This window comes from Cylas formicarius, unplaced genomic scaffold, assembly GCF_029955315.1.
Source record: "Cylas formicarius isolate icCylForm1 unplaced genomic scaffold, icCylForm1.1 PGA_scaffold_8__14_contigs__length_24414737, whole genome shotgun sequence".
Taxonomy (NCBI): domain Eukaryota; kingdom Metazoa; phylum Arthropoda; class Insecta; order Coleoptera; family Brentidae; genus Cylas; species Cylas formicarius.
This window is the reverse complement of record NW_026844361.1, coordinates 14,721,075-14,739,068: the sequence shown is the minus strand read 5'-3', so window position 1 is coordinate 14,739,068 and position 17,994 is coordinate 14,721,075. Positions and strand designations below refer to the sequence as shown.

At 32.0% G+C, this 17,994-nt stretch overlaps 1 protein-coding gene across 3 annotated transcripts; it reads left to right on the top strand.

The window, feature by feature from the left end:
• Window positions 1-748: 748 nt before the first annotated feature.
• Window positions 749-16,324, top strand: LOC132706298 (odorant receptor 30a-like). Of its 3 annotated transcripts, none has more exons than XM_060677556.1 (6): window positions 749-877; window positions 5,262-6,067; window positions 9,331-9,430; window positions 10,880-10,969; window positions 13,379-13,534; window positions 16,201-16,324. In XM_060677556.1, the coding sequence occupies exons 2-6, from the start codon at window positions 5,280-5,282 to the stop codon at window positions 16,252-16,254; spliced, it is 1,188 nt and encodes a 395-aa protein (XP_060533539.1). In that variant the 5' UTR covers window positions 749-877; window positions 5,262-5,279; the 3' UTR covers window positions 16,255-16,324. The 3 variants fall into 3 exon arrangements, with proteins under 3 accessions (XP_060533539.1, XP_060533540.1, XP_060533541.1); XM_060677557.1 differs by lacking the exon at window positions 16,201-16,324 and adding an exon at window positions 15,070-16,124; XM_060677558.1 differs by lacking the exon at window positions 10,880-10,969.
• The last annotated feature ends 1,670 nt before the right edge of the window (window positions 16,325-17,994 follow it).

The following is a 17,994-nucleotide window of genomic DNA, read 5'->3' as shown; positions in this document are numbered from 1 at the left end:
TGTATTTAAAAAAAGTTGTGATACTCTAAGTAATGCCCCTTGATACATGTTTGCCAAATTTCATTAAAATATCTAAAGTTGTATTATAGATATTAAAAAAATCTCTGTATGTCAAAAATTAAGACGTTTAGGAGACATGTTCATACAAAGTTTTCTTTTTATAATAGACCCATAAACATGATCATTTCTACCCAACACGTTAAAGGGGCTTATTTCTAATAATCACTTCGGTTTTACACAAAATAAAAGTGCATCTGATGCAATTGGTTTAATATCTGGAAGGATTTATAGCTGTCTAGATAGAGAGAATCAATAAGTAATATCACAGGGATCAGTCTTAGGTCCCATTTTATTCAGTATCTGCATAAATGATTCATTTACTATGATTACTAATGGAACGCCGATGATACAGTCCTAATTATGGAACCCAATACCTTTTGTAATAGATTATTATATTACAAAGTAACAATATTAAGAGTTACCAACACAGATCTAAATTGCGGTAAATAGAAATAAAAACAGTGTCGAATGTCTTGGCCTACTATTGCACAGCCACCTGAGATGGGAAATTTCCAAATCAATCGACGACTGTTACCTCGATAAATCTTTTTTCACTTTCGCCGGCGTAGAAAGGAAACCGCCCCTTGGTTTTAGTGACAAACCCCTTATTTCTCATAATTACAGAGTCGACATGCCTCGCAAAGTTACATGCAACGGATAGCGGAAGAAAATTGCAGGTCTTTAATACGTAATGTCGATGTGACCACAGAGGGAGCTGAAATAAATTCCAAATGAACCCTAGACGACTGCTCAGTGGTAGTTTGAAAACAGTTTCTGTTCTCACCTTTCTAGTGAATCACTGTTTTTTGTCACTAAGGTAAGTGAATTATTCACCGGGTTTGTTATAAGGCTGTGGAGAAATGGCATAAGAATTAAAAATGCTGGAGATAAATCGTAGAACGAAATCTAAGAAGGGACGTCTCTTTGTTGAAGAGTTTGAATCCAGCGCAAATTAGTATATGGTCCACTGATTTTGGTCAAAACGTCTTAAAGCGGACTTATGGCTATAACACTAAAATATAAGGAAATATATTAGAAATTTTGAAAGTTTAGATAAAAAATGCATTGGCGGCTGTGTGGCCATATCACACAGTTGGCTTTGACTGAAACTCAAATTTTTGCTTGATTTATTAAAAGCTTCATTCGTTTTTCAACTGCGATGTTTGGTGATAGTGATAACCCAGATTTTTCTTTCAATGGAGATTACAAAGGTAAGTTGATGAAAATTTTTAGAAGGGACTGTGAAATATTTTGCTTATATTAATTAGTGTATTTTTCATTAAAAAAAACTGCGTTTATTAAGGGCTATAACAAATGATTAAAAGTGATAACTCTGAGGCTAATATTTTTTGTACTCTTATATATTGACTTTCGGGCTGCGTACTTTGTTTTTGTTCAAATCTCAGAGAAAAAACATTTTTTTTAGGTCGCTACAGGTTCGAGAATGAGAAACTCTATAATGTTTGGTGTTTCGAAGAAAAAACATTGGCAAAGTCATCCACTGTTGCTAAATATATTTAAGATAGCATAAATGAAAATTGTCTGACAAATATAAGAAGCATGCTCGTGAAAAAGCTAGTATTTTTTTTGGCGTTAATCTGGCAGCCAAATGGAAAAAAGTGCGAGGGTAGAAGGCTTTGTTCGATTCAAAATACCAAAGCCGGTTTCAGCGGTTGCTATTTTGAAAAAGTGGGCGTCTAAAGTTACCTTTTTCTGAAAAAAGTGCCTCATCACAGGGAATAGATGCACTACAGTTATCTCTGGAAATAAATCACGGTAATGCAAAAGTGAGTGGACACGAAGATTTGTCGTGTGTTTTGAAAGAGACCAAACGAAGTCCGACGCGTGTATCAAAAATAAAAAAAGTATTATTTGCTACCAAAGAACCCATCAAGTACAGCTCTCAAGCAGCGCTTGCATTCATATAAATAAATAAGAACTAAAAGTTCAGATTTTCCCGAAATTATACATTTTTAAATGACAATTGTTTCGACATCACCGTGTCTTTATCAAATTTAATATTTACACACTACCTGTTACTATGTATACCGAAAAATGGCAATAAAACCTTAATTAAAATTGTTCTGAGAATTTAAGTTCAATAAAGGAGAGGTGTTTAAATCCAATTGATCGTTAAGCAATACATTTTGAATGGTTCATTGCCTCATGTAAAATATCAAAATTGTCGTTAAAAATGTGTTTCTCTGTGTTTAAGTGTGTAGTATAATTAGAATGTAACCTATTGTTTTTAAACGCTTTTTTATGTTCGTTAATGTGTTTCTTGAAGGTTTTACCTGTTTGTCCAATATAGATTTTAAGACAAGATCCGCATTTCAATCTGTAGACACCTGATTTTTCAGATTTTGGACATTTCGTTTTATTGTTTTTTAAAAAATTTCCTATTGTGTTGTTAGTTCTGAAAGCTATTTTTAAACCACATTTTGCCAAATGTTTTGAAACTTTTTTCACTGGGTTCTCCTATGTATGAAATTGTTTTAAATTGTTCGTGTTTTGTATTAGGTTTCGGATAAATAGAGTTTACCGTTGTCTGAATTTGTTTTTTATTTATAATTTTTTCTAAATTGGACGGATTGTAGTCGTTGTTCAGTGCAATTTGTTTAATGATATTAAGTTCTTTGTTGTAATTTTCTGTTAAGAGTGGAGTGTTAAGAAGTCATTTTGTGTGTATAAGGGTGATTTGAGCTGTTACGTATGACTGTGTCCGTGTGTGAAGGTTTATGATAAATGGAAAAATCTAATTTGTTTTGCGTTTTCGTAATAGTTAAGTCTAAAAAATTAATAGAGTTATCCTGTTCAATCTCGATAGTGAATTTTATACGATTATGTAATGAGATAATGTAATTTAAAAAAGAATTCAATTGTCTGTCCGTTCCAAAAAGGCAAGCAAAGACATCATCCACGTAACATAGAAAACTTTTACTTAAATAATAAATTGAAAACTTTTACTTAAATAATTTTGTTGAGAATTTAACTGCTGGAGCTGTTACATAAGACACTACTGATCTAATGGGCATCTCTTATGTAATTCAACTAAAGAATATAATTTCGGTGGTTGTAGATTCATAATTGCAAAAAAATATTTGTCTTTCTCACTAAATAGCGTGGAGCTAGTAATTACTTCCATGACTTGTCTTATATATAATCCGTAGGATCGTGTTTGATACATTGAAAAAGTTTTGGTTTAAGAGAATTGTTGGTTTTTGAAATATATTCTGGGAGATCGATAGCTATGACTGGCCTTCCTTTATCTGCATGTGTAAATATTATGTTATTTTCAGAAGCTTTGTTTTTGATAGTTTTTACTAGTGACATTTGAGAAATTTGTTTGTGTTTCTTGTTATGTATTAATTGAGAGTTCATTATATTCGCTAATACATGTTTGTTTAAATTAGAATCGTTAATTCTCTATTAACGTACGAGTGCTGTAAGTTAAAGTTGAAACCTTTTTCCAGAAATTCAACTTCATTTTTAGAAAATGTTGTGTCTGTTAAGTTTATGATCCTGTTTTAAAATTGGTGGTCGATATACTTTGTAATAACTGGCTTGCTGTTAGATATTTTTGTATTGGAAATTAATTTGTCTAACTTTAGTTTTTGTCTTGGAAACTTTTTATGAAATCAAATGTCGAACTCTATTATCAAATGTGTCAAATTCTAGGGGATTAAGTCTATGAGACAATTCAGAATGTATCCCGTTTTCTGTACTTCGTTCTTCTTTCATTGATTTCGTCTGGCCTTGGATCTGGGCTTTCCTTGCAGCGGGACTTCTGTTGTCTGTTTTAATTTTATAAACTTGGGAAAAACCTTGTTTTTCAGACATTTGTTAAAAAACCAAATGTTTTCGTAATATATTCGGCAACATAGAAGCAATTTGAAACACCAAATAGAAAAGAAACCAATTTAACAACAGATTCACGAAACAACAATACTTGACTATCCGATTGGGTGCACAGACTCGAAATTGCGACACATACCTCAGACCCCTTCATATCTTCGTTTTCACTTAAAACAAAAAAATCAAAATTGAAAACAGCTGCCGAATGAAGTTCTTGAATAAATTATAAGATTTAGAATTTAAAAATAGGGTGTTCTTTTTTTAAAAAAGTGTATTTTATTCGTCACGCTTTTTTGAGCCACCCTGTATACATCAAAATAATTTTGAAATTGTGCATTGGTGCATCTTTTTGATTTTTTGGCCATAATCGACACACCCTGTACATAATTGTAATAATGCCGCAAATAAAGGTTATAAGCTTGGGTTTCCCACTTTTCCTTGTCCAAGAATTTTTCCAATAGAAAGAAAACATGTTTTTCTGGAAGCCAAAATAAACAAAAAAACTTTTCAAAAATTTTTAAAAAATACTTGGTGAAATTTTGCTGCACCCAATTTCGACTGTGTAAATATAGGCAAGAACTTTTACTTCACTGCTTAATTTGAAGTCGATATCTGCAAATTAAGGACACTTAACACCTTTTTTATATAGCACGGAATATCGGAAACACCCTGTATAATAGGTGAAAACCTTAAATTGAAACGTTTTAGCTGTCTATACGGGCTATAGCGTCATGTAAAGGGAACTAACATCTGAAACACAGTCTTTTAGTTATAGCCAATTTCCAATAATACTGGCACCCATTTCTCAGTTTTTTTCGGCGCACTCTGTACATTCCTGCAAAATTTTCCAGAATTAAAGTTTAGGGAGCCAAATCTTCTGCGTCTTTTCCAGAAATGATTTTTTCTTAGATCCTTGCCAACCCAATTTTCTATTTTTTTTTAAACACTTCCCGACCCACTAACCCCCCCCCACCCTCCCAATTTCACTAGTGTCCGTTAGGGAACCAAATTTCACGTAGGAGCCAAATTTGAAGTCGATAGCTTCAAATTTCGGGCACTTATCGTGTGTCCAAAAAGCAGCCGAAAATCGAAAAAAAAGATGGACGCCCTAGTCTGACCGCGGCTATTTTTACACATCAGAATTTGTATCTAGCTCAAACCGTTCGAAAATTATCGTTGAAAATTCATGGAACAGAGAACAGAGAAACGGAGAACGGAGAACAGACAGACAAAAAAAACGTATAGTTTCGAAAAGAATCAATTTCATCGATTTTTCCAACGTAACTATTAATCAGTAGTAATATTTTACTTTTCGCTTTGAGTTTACAGAATAAAATTTGTTATAGGCTCTGCGACGTGTGAAAATGGGACGGAACGTAGTGTACCAACCAATTCTAAATTTTACGAAATACTGCATGATCGCTGCCGGAATATGGCCGCTGCCACTGTCAACCGAAAACGCCCTTTTACTCAAATTATACTCAACTTACTCTACATTTGTGCAGATTTTTCTTCCATTATTTCTGTCGTCGCTGTGCATACAATTTGTCGTGGCCGTAACTGACACCTATTCGGACAACGATCCGGATAAGCTATTCAAACATGTTTCGTATATCATCACCATGGGAAGTGTAGAAGTTGTGGTGATAATATGCCAGAAGGAGAAATTTAAGGGCGTAGTGTCTTTCATTGTGGAAGAAGAGAAGGAAATAGTGCGAAGCGAAGATAACGAAATACTCAAGTTTCACCGGTTTCAAGTTAAACTTTGCAGAGCCAGTAACTGGGCAGTGTTTATATTCACGTTCGGAGTGGCGATATCCATGACCATCGAGAATTTTTTGCAAAGGGCCGAAATAGAAGAATACAATAAAGCCCATGGAGAAGAAATGGAAAAACCATTGCCCTACGAATTGTATTACTTTGGCCTGAACAAGAACGATCATCAGACGCTGCTTCTGGTGATGATTAGCATCGCGAACATCATGATCGATCTGCTAGTCGCGTCCACGAAGATGATTTTCATCTCTTGCATAATCTTCGTGCCTTCGACTTTGAAAAAACTGCAGATTAAATTTAAAAAGATCGAGTTTAGAGAAGGAAATTTATTTGTAAATGTCGGGAACCTTGCGTTTGAACATCAACACGTTATCGAGTAAGTATACTTGTTACTTGAAGTCGATTTTTTTCGAAAATTTGGCAAGCAAATACCGGGTCCCCTAACGGAACCTATTGAGATTTGAGGGCAATAAAAAATCGTGTTTGCAAGGATCTAACAACAAATTATTTCTCAAAATGCTTGAACCAAAGGACGCACAAGATTTGGCTCCGTAAACTTTTATTCCTGATAATTTTTCAAGAATATTGAATTCATATTGAAAATTGGCCAAAGACTGTTTGAGATGTTAGTTTCTTTTACATGATGATATAACCCATATAGACGTCTAAAACTTTCTGTGTTTAATGTTTTCACCTATTGTAAGAAATGTGTTAAATGTGCTAAATTTGCAGATATCTACTTCAAATTAGCAGATAAGTAAAAGTCCTTGCCCACATTTGAACAATAGAAATTGGGTGCAATCAAATTTTAGCAAGTACTTTTTTAAAAAAAATTTGGGCAGTGCTATAACATTTATTTCAAATATTTTTTCGATTATGTACAGGGAATTCCATTTATAGAAAAAAATCTAAAATACTCAGGAAATTGTTATCTTTCAGAGTAAATTATTAAGCGCAAATCAAAAATTGCAAGAAATATGGCCAACCGGTTCAAACATTGTAATAGGCCGCACGAAGAGCTACAATTTCTGTAGTTACGGTTTTCGTCTATCGCACACGCTGCTCGAGATATTTGAAAAAGTCCATTTGAAAATCACTATTCCCCACATGGTTTCAGAAAGAACTTCTTCTCGAAAACCGTTTGCTATTTTGGAAAAATTCTTGAATCAAGAAACGAGGGAGATCCAGGGCTATAACCTCCGTTTCCGATTTTTTTTTAATTATGTACAGGGTGTATCGTTAATGGGCAAAAAAAATTATATGAAAGTTCCATAGTGCTCCGCAGGACTATGATATAAAAACAATGCGTCCCTTTACCACAAGAAACCGCGAAGCGGCTTCTTTCTGAAATACAAAGCTACTTCGCGCTACGCGCTACGAACTTGCCCCCCCTCCCCCCCCCCAATTCATTTGAACAACTAACTACACGATTTACTTTTTACAATACTTCTGGATTCCTCCTGCGTCGGTTTTTGCTTAGTCAAAATTGCTGACGTTTCGCCAATCATCCTGTTGACTTCTTCAGAGCTTGACTGAAAACCAACAGGACAATCGGTAGAGCGTCAGCAATGTTAAATCAGCAAAAACCGACGCAAGAGGAATACAGAAGTTTTGTAAAAAGTATTGCAGTAGCCTGTGGAAGTTTCTTTGAAAAATTAACTAAACGATTTATTAATTTGAACAAGAACTTTACTTATTATTCTTTTTACAAGTACTGTATATGCGACACTTAGTACAGTTGCACATTTAAAGTTGTTCTTCTATAAACAAAAAATTTTCCTTTGTCTTAGCTTACTAATTTCTTCAACAAATTTATAGTTTTGACCAACCTTGTATGATATAGAAATAATTTCGGTATTAAGAAATAATATACCGTACTTTGTCTTTCTACTGGCTCCAGTGACGTAGTAATAAAAATTTAATTGAAATTGTTTTGGTCCGAAAAATGAAAAAAAAAGTATTAGCTTATCCAAAAATGTCATAATATACGTGGTGTCCCTTTTTGAACTTTCTTGATGCTACTTTTTCGAAGAAGCCCTAAAAGTTGGTTCATATTCCATAATTAATTATATTAGGTGCACTTGAAATATCATACAGGGTAGGACAGAAAATATAAAAATTGCCATAATTGTTCAAAATGTTATTAAAAGTTGTTTATAATTAAAAGTTATGTTTGAAAGAATAAATTGGAAAGACAATAATAATTTGCTTATTATTATTATTATTCTTTGAGTAGCTTTAAGTACTATCGCAAATTATTCAAAATTAAATCATTTTCAAATGGTTCCCATTCAATCTTATTTAATAAAGTAACTAAGATTTTTAATTTTTAACGAAATAAATTTTCTGTTTCTTGCAATGATATTTAACACTTAAAAATTTATAACGAAGGCGTAAATGGTTTTCGAAAAAATACTTGTTATCTGAAACCATGCACAACGCCGCAATAGTAGAAGACGTCATCGCGTCTAGACTGAGTGTGTCACGTGGTCGCTTTCAAATATCTCGAGAAGGGTGTGCGCTCGGCGAAATTCGTAAATACAGAAATTGTACGCTTCGATACGACCTTCATCACTGTGCGAACCAATTTTCGCGAATTTTGATTTACGGCTAATAATTTACTGACGAAAACAAACAATTTTCAGGGTGTTTTAGATTTTTGTCTATAATTGAAAAACCCTGTATATAATCAAGAAAATTCCTGAAATAAAAGTAATGGTCTCGGATCTCCCGCATGTGGGGCAGATGTGGGTATGGACTTTTACTCCCATGCCAAATTTGAAGTCGATAGCTGCAAATTTGGGACGCCTATGACATTTTTGGAATATTGCACAGAATATCCCAAACGTCCTGTACAACATCGAAAAACCCTAAATACAAAAGTTTTAGGTATCTTTACGGCATATATTGTCATGTAAGAGAATCTGACAACTGATACATAGCATTTCGGTTTTTGAGAAAAAGCGGCGCACTCTGTACATTTTTCAAAAATTATAAGGAATAAGAGTTTATGCAGTCGTGTCTTCTTGTTCAAAAGTTTTCACCATTTCGTAAGCAATTTTCGAGATATAATTTAAAAAAATATTTTCTGACCCTCCAGCCCCCCCCCCCCCCCTCCCAATTTCAATAGGTTCCGTCACGTAGTCGAGCTCCATTTGTGTGCCAGTAAAGTCAATGGCTTCAAATTTCGGACACTTATCGTGTTTCAACGTTCGAAAAACAGAGGAAAATCGCGAAAAAAAGACGGACGTCTATTTCTGATCGCTGCTCCTGGGCTGTTTAGAAGAAGCCAATTTTCAGTATCTTGGCTCAAACCGTTTGAAAGTTATTTGCGTTTTTATGGAGCTTCGACAGAGAACTGAGAACAGACATTAAATTTTTATTTAACCCTGATCATTTCTGTACCAATGAGGTCTAACTTGGACCTACCATCGATTTCTTCTATTTTTCGAAAGCAAAAAGAAATCATAATCTTGCGTTTGCTTTGAAATTCTCTGTATAAACAAAATAATTGTGAAATGAAGGAATAAAATTAATTACATAAAAAAAAAGCACGATCATAGATTGCAATGTTTTGTTTTTCAATAAGCTGCAATAAAATGATATGATTATGCTCCGAGTCATTTTGTTTTTTTTTAGTTTTGTTGAAAACCTAAACGACTTAATAAAGTACGTGATTTTGCTGGAATATCTTTTGAACTCTCTCAATCTGGCCGCCGTCTCGATTCAATTCATGACGGTAAGATGCAATGAATGTTGTAACGTATGGTAAGAAAGTAAGGTAAATGTAATGGTGAAAAAGAAATTGAGATGTAAGTCTGGTAAATATTTTTTGAGATAACTGATATTTTGCAATGTTACGATTAATCAACCAAAATCTAACAGAACTATTTCTTTCTTCAATTCTTTAAATTTTTAATAGATACAGTTTTGGTATTGTAAGGGTGCAAAATGAACTTACCCTGTGGACACAAATTAGTAAACGTTTATATAAACAAAAAAAAAACAGTGAGGCTATTTGTCTGATAAACCTGATACCTCCTTTACTCTAGGTTCAAAATTACAAATAGAGAGTCTTAGGAAGGCAACAAAGAAATTAAAGGGCTTGTTTGTCGTTATTCTTTACATAAATACTTCCTGAATATATTGATCTACACTGTGTAATTACTTCAGTTAACATTTACCGGATCCACCTTGATTTTCTCGAAGAGTATTTAAAAATACAAAATAAGCTGAAACACCTCAATATTATCCGCAAGGGCTATTTTAAGATTTTCGTGGTGGAAGAGGGAGGGTAAATGTCACCTTTTTTTAAAGGTCTTTGTTGTACCTTGTACGAATAAATCTATTAGTTTTTGAGATATTGCCTCAAACAAATAACAATATACATTGGCCCAACTATGGGGTTGCCAAATATTTTATTAGCAAACAATCGCTGAATTTTGTAACGGCGATATTTATAGGAACGGAAAATGACTGCCATGTAAGATATTTCCATTGCAACAGTCATAATTTCTTCAACATGACCTAAAACAGCTGTTTTAGGTCATGTTGAAGTAGCTACTTCAGTGGCCTCGTCTCTTACTGAAAATATTCATTGGTGGTAGTAGCGTCTCGCTTATAGCTGCGGTCGAATATCATTAAAAATGCAAGCAGCTAGCGCAACTATTATTTTGATTATTAGCGAAGACAATTTCAATTTTGTTGAGTGGAATAGACCATTTTAAAAAATTAAATCTTTTGTGTGCTTACTGGTAAGCTCGAATATCAAACTTAAAAATACAAAGATAAAGGAAAACACTAAGAAAATTATTAAAAAAATATATATATTTCTAAATACAAAATAAATAAAAAGTAACTACTTGAAAAAAGAAATGATTTTGTTGATCTCTAAAAATTACTCCACATATTTTTGAAAGGTGTCAACCGATCTACATTTTCAGGACAAATTTTATTTTAAAAAAACTTTAAAAGATCCTTAACTCGCATTCAATAGCTTAATTGTAAGGGTAAAACTCACACTTTAAAGAGGGAACCGTCTACAAAAATGTTACAATTGCTAACAATGACATGCTTAAGGGATTTTTATTTTTTAAAGTATTTTTTGACAAAATCAAGATGCAATAATTTATACAATAGCTATAGCGTAGTGCAAAGTAGGAACCGCATATAATAACTTTTTTTTTAGAATCAACAACTTTCACCAATTTTCTACTTCAGTTTTTTGATCATACAAACATTTGTGTTGGGCTGGTCTGCGAATGAAATCAAAATTCAGGTAATATTACATTTATCCTGTATATACAGTGTGTAGCATTTATCATACCGCCCCTAGCAAATTTCAAAGCATAACTGGCATTTTTAGTTTTTCACTGCCAATGAGGTTATGTCATCCTAAAATTCTAGATATTACATACTAATCCCCACCGAAAGTTAAAGTAAGGTGGTAAGACTTTAGGAGACGAAATAATATGCCCTTTTTTCTTTAACAAATCATTAAATGTTGGTGTCTTAGTTTTGGTTAGTTGATATTACACTGAGCGATGTTTATTTTTTCTTAGTGATAACAAATTACACTTATGAAGCAAGGCCCAAAAATAGTGAACTTTGTGGCAGAATAAGTCTAGCTTGTCAAGATATAACCATATCAGAAGATCCAAAAAAGTTGAAAAATGCAGTAAAATATATTGTCGTTTGTACTATGTACGCTTGTTTCTATTTTCTCGAATTTACCTGCTAAAAATTAGTGTTTTCCTAAAATAAAATGGTTATTACTATGTGTTAGTGTTATTTGTTTTACTGACGAATTTAAATTAAATGATTTATATCATTAAATTGACCTTATTATAGAGTCGTTTCTTTCAATGACACATTAATTTTTTAAATAAAAATCAACTTTTTTTACCAAAATTATGTGGGGTTAGAATAGAATATTTGGAACACTTTTTTTAAATAACTATTTATAACTACTGTATTTATTTTTATATCCTAAATATAGGGGTGTTTTTGTCTTAAATGCGACACACCGTAGGAATTTTGTTTGAATATGTCCTTCTAATAATATGCAGAGTGTGAAATAACTTCCAACAATTCAATGGCCAAATCTGCACCCAATCTTGATCCCGATTGCGTGCAGAAAACTGTTCATGCTATGATTTTTTTTCCATGTCCATACATCTTAACCCTTAGCAACGAGCAGATTTTGTTAGTAAGCATTATTCCATGTTCCCTCCAGGTCATGTATTTGGTTTCCTTTCTTTGTTAATATCAGAATCAGATTCAGCGTGCAAAATTACTAAACTACTACAATTTCAAATTTTTTTCTTAACGTGTGGCGGAAATATTAACAAAAAACCATTTCAAAAAACTAGGGACGTAGATCACGCTGTAAAGAATATATACATCGAAATGAATAAAAACAATATATCCAAAAATATATCCAAAAGTATTTCTACAAAATTATACTCTTTTCTTTTTTCAGAAATCATTTTATTTTTTGTCTATACCACTGACCTATTTGTATAAATGAAAAAAAAAAGGAATAAAAGATACACACATTGATATTTGCATAACAAATTGCAAATAAAAATCTTACAATGACAAAGTAATTTTTGCGATTATAAAAAATTATAATACAATTAATAATTCAACAATACCATTGATATATTCAGATAATAGCAACTTGCACAATATACAATTCGTAAATTAACAAACTATTCTCTGCGGTTATAAAAACAATTGATAGTAAAAGATTTTTCAAAACTTCCCAAAACTTATTTGGCAGGAGATTTACAGTATTTCGTCAAAAATTATCTTTATGGTAAGTGGCATTCTGTGATATATTCGCTGCCTTAGATAATGGGTTTGTTCGCTGTTTTTTGTCTGCGTGTATCTTGAAAATCAAAAAATGCAATAATTAATTTCTTAAACAGCGAATGTTGAAAAATCTACTAGACTCTTTCTACCAAATAAAACATTGTTTTATATGTTAATATTAGCTACCCATCTCCTTATGCCAGAAAACATAATATATATTTCTTTTTTTATAAAAACTTTAAATATTTACATTGAGTAGCAAAAGCCATTGTTATACTAAAATTCATATACCTCATATACCTCATATAGAAATAGAACTTTAGTTACCGGGAACTTTTACTGGATAAGGTTTCGTCATCACAGTATATATCACAGGCTCTATGTTATTGCCAAGACAAAGACAAAACAACATAAATGTAAAACAAATAGAAACACATGCTCTGAATGCAGATTTAATAAAATAAAAAAAACATAATAATAGAGAAAATTTTAACTGATGTCCGCAGTACAAAATAACACGTTTTAAGGGTTTGGAAGGAAAAACTCTAGTGCGAAAGTTCTTATTAATCAATGTAGAACTAAGATTTTGAAATTTATATTAAAAATGTCAGTTGATGGTGAATTATTAAGGGAGGGGAATGCACTCTCTATTTCTGCCTATGCAAAGAGAACACCATTATGACCATTATGACTTATTTTTATTACGCTCCCTATGTATTAGTCTCCACGCTTTATTTTTGACCTCCGTTTGCTAGTTTCTAGACTCTGTTTATTTCTTTTTTATATTGTTTAGAAGTCCAGGGACATTCAGCGTTTTTTTCCATTTCTTTTGATTTTCGAAATCTTTCATGCATTCGTTTATTTGTTTCAGAGCGAAGCGTTAGCCCATGCGCTCTACGAAAGTTCTTGGTACAATCAAAATGACGCCATTAAGAAAATGCTGCTCACGATGATCCTTCGCGCACAAAAACCTTTAGTTTTGACGACCGGTCCCTTCGACGCGATGACAACTGAATCCGCTTTGAGAGTCAGTTAGCAACCTTTACTAAACTCGTATATTTTTTTAAAACTTTTTTCAAGATTCAATTATGAAATTTTAAAATTTTTCGGGCATAAAGGCAAGGGATGCCAAAACAAATGGCACATGCTCCCATTAAAGAATCACGTATAAGTGAACCAAAGGCTCCCTGGTTGACGGAAAATGTTAAAATATTTATGAAGCAGAGAGATTCGGCTTTACAAAGATTAAAAAGAACTAGGAATTTACATTGTCTACAATAAGAAGTGAAAAAAAGATATATCTAGATTCACTGTGCATTTTAATAACTCCAATCAAAATTGAGAGGCTCTAAAGAATTCTAATATTAACTCAAAAAAAGACACTACTCTCAGTTACCTTAAAATAAATAAAACTGTAATGATAAAATCTAATATTATCAAGACAATTGTTTTCATAATGCTCTACACTTTTCTTCATATTCATAAAATTCATAAAATTAAAAAAAATGCCTCTGGGGTTGACGAAATCTCTCCACTTATGCTAAATATTGCGGTCCTTTCATTGATAAGTATGTTATTAATTCTTCCATTGAAGTAAACTATTTTCCAAAAAGCTGTAAAATGTCACTTGGGAAACCATTAGCTAAAAATAATGCACCGACAAGTTTCAATGACGTAAGAATAATAAGTATATTACCGAAATTATCAAGAATATACGAAAAAGTTCTTTATAATCAAATGTATACCTATATGGATAATAGAATAGTACCAGAAAGTCAGACCGATTTTAAACGAAAGTCAAGTACTGCGAATGCTCTTATAAGTGTCATGATGATATCGTCCGAGCCACTGACATAAAATAATGAGTGCCTTAAGACCTTTGGATTTTTCGAAGGCATTCGATACGGTGAACCATAACCTATTGATTTCCAAGCTAAATTTCTATGGTTTTTCCTCTAATTCACTCAAGCTGATTAAATCGTATTTTGCATATCGATACATTTAAAGATATTTGGAAATAAAAATAAACTTAAGCTACTTAAACAAAATATTAATATAATATAAGATAATATTAAACTTTCCGTTGGCGATTCAGCAAAAAATTTGGGGGTGATCATTTGAGCTATCTGTTTATTTTTCGTCGAAAAATATTAATATTGTATATTGTTTTCTTTTATTATAATAAAAGCTATTTATTATTATTATTAAAGTCTAATTTTGGATAAATATTCAAATTACACTTCTACAGGTCGTGTATTCTGTATTTGCTGCGCACAAAAGTAATGCCTTAAAACCATTAATATGCTTTATACAAACAAAAAACTGTCGATGTGATTGTGGTACGAGGGTGGGTTTAAAAGTTTGAATGAATCAAAATTTCTTGGCAGCGAGTCAGAATGTCTGAGAAACCAGTCATAAGGGAATGAAATATACGCTACTCTTCATCTTTTAAGTATTTATGAAAAAAACGGGAAAGAATACGTAGAACTTTTTAAATGTAAACAATTCAAGAACTTGCACAGTTAGACGGCATTTCTATGAAAACTTGACAATTTTTTTCAGATTCCCATCATGTTCCAACCAGAACTCGACATACGAAAGAAAATATGATTAGATTTATTTAAATAATATAGTGAAACCATGTAAAGAAAACTGAAACTAACCAGAACTGTGCAAAACTAAAAGTGACAATTTTTATCAATACATGATTAAATCTTTCTAAATTAATGTTGATTATGATTAATGAAATATCAAAATCAAATTATATTACACTTTTGAGTGATATATCGTTGTTAATAAAGAAAATAGCTTACTAGATGCTGTTGTAACCAATAGTAATAGATGTGAAAGCACTTTCAGTTTTGTTGAAGTAGATGCGCATCATCCAAATAGATATAAACATTTCAAAGGAAAAGACAGTGTCACCTAATGTACTAATGTGATAATGTTAATCATTGTTATAACAAAATATTTGTAATTTTATTTTAATTATTTAACTAAACAAATTATTAAAGACATACAAATCATAGAAAAATTAAGAATGAAAAATCAGAAATAAAAAATCAATTTATTCAATTAAGAACCAAAATAAAAAAGAACAATTGATGCCCCAAGTGTGATGCATTTAAATGATGTTGAGTATAGTGATAGTAAGCCAACAGCAGGTGCTTTTGCTAACGGTTTTAGTTCTGTTGTTACCAAAGATGATTTTGATTACTTTAATAGCTCAAGTTTATGATTATTTTTGTCTGGTATTCGTTTTTTATCTTCTTCACTTAGGAGCTTATCAAAAAATAAACACATTTCCTTTATGATGAAGAGAAGCAAAAATCTGCTCAGTTTTTAAAAAGGTGATGTTACTGATATTAAGAACTACATACATATGACTACTTTCTTGTCCTGCTAAGATATTTGAATCCATAATTCTATATATAACCTTCGTTTTATAAATAAAAATCTATATTCACAATTCTTTTGAAATTACTCAATATATTGCTGATTGACAAGAAACCGATAATCATAATATATTGGGGTTCAGTTTAGAGACTTTGATTCTGACTTGCTTTTTCGAAATTTTATCTTTTTCCTCAAAAATTTGCCTAAGTTGACCTACATTTTATTTTTTGATAGCCTTTCGTCGGTCTCCTCTATTATGTTGCAGAGTAAGCGAATTTGAACTGTTTTTTTTTGTAGGTAATGAAAGCGTCTTATTCTTACGTTACGTTGATGATGAATAAATATGAGTAAGACTGACGTCATGAAGTAGCTGCTAAATACATGGAATCATTTGTAATTTCGAATAATTATTAAAACATTTACAAACATAGTCTATTTTTTTGTACTGGCACTGGATTATTTACGAAGTCTGTTTTTGGTTAAGTGACCTTATTTACCTTTCAGTGTTGTGATATAGAAAGATAGATATAAGTAACGCGGTTTAAATCTCTAACAAATCAGAAAACAGGCATATTTAAAAAAAATTTTGTAGTCCATTATACGCAAAAGCGATCGTTTTTAAGAAAAACAACATAGAAGAGATACCCAAAGAAATCATCGACACGATATTATTCAAAATGAAAAGTAAAATTTAACATTGTACCAAAATTTGCCAAAACAATTAACTATAAAAGGAAGGTAGGTTCCAGTACTCAAATGAAGAATGGATTACTGTGAGAAACATCTGAATCCTCTAATGATGGAAGTCTTTAAAAGAGGTTACTTCCAAGTCTATTAGATTTAACATTTTCAACGGTAAAATAGTCGAACTTTCTGCGTTGCTTCAGAATAGAAAATAAAATACACATAGAAGACGTCGATACGTCCAGAAGTTCAGAAGCAGTATAAGATAAAGATTTGAGAGAGAGTATATTTGCGACCATAACAAAATTACTAGAAGGGAAGGTGCTACAAGGTGGAAATGTGGTAGTGATTGAGACAGAATGTAATGTATTGTAATACTGCAGATAAGAAGGACAAATTAATACCATAGTAACGCAAAAACAAGCATCTTTGTAAAAACAAAAACCACGCAACACAACTGACAACTTTTTTCTAAGAGCGAGAAGAGAAGGTTGAGGAGGTAATTTACTTCGTCCCAATTTACTGTGACGTAAATTTCAATTATGATAGAATCATTTGTCTACAGCAGGACCAATTTATATAATTTTCGCAATTTATTTTGTCGTTGTTATGGTTGAAAAGTTTCTTGGAATACGCGTGACCTACAGCTATTATGCTGTCCTTCCATAAAAATCGGAATAAAAGTGTTTCACTCGGGTTCCTGGTTTGATAATTAAATATCAACATAATGGCAATATTCTCGACATCTACCTATTAAGAAAGTCATTCATACAATACGGCATTATGGTATTGCACGATATCATAGTAAGAATTGTCATCCATACTAATACCTTGTTTGAAAACTAAGGTAGTAGAGACCTAATTTTTTTGAATTTTTCGAAAATTTGTTAGACTTTTCGCTGGCTTTTTAAGCCGATATTCGTCATTGTTATTGGGTTAAATTGCACATATTTAAATAAAATATAAATTTTCATTTCATCAGTAATATTTCTTAAGTTTTATGACAGCGTTCCCTAGCACCTCCCAAATAATAATAATTATAACAATAATAAATCTTATGTCAAACAGTAATAGTAATGAAAATAATAATTATTATTATTGTCATTCGTTAATGGGAACGATAATAAACAAGCTGCACAAGAGAACCTAGATACAAGACTAACGAGTCATACTCAAAACGGATTTAAATGTCATAAACAAAATCAATTCTATAAATATCTGGATTCTTCCGATCATGGCAACTGTTAAAAGCCGACATCGACTACACCATCTCAATTCGCCTATGGAAATGCTGCGAGGGTTATTAAATCTGGAAGCAGCTTAAAATTTCTGGCAATTCGCTACCCCTATCGTCCAGTGATTTAGTGAGAATATCTTTTGGACCTCCTGAATAACGAAGAATAACTA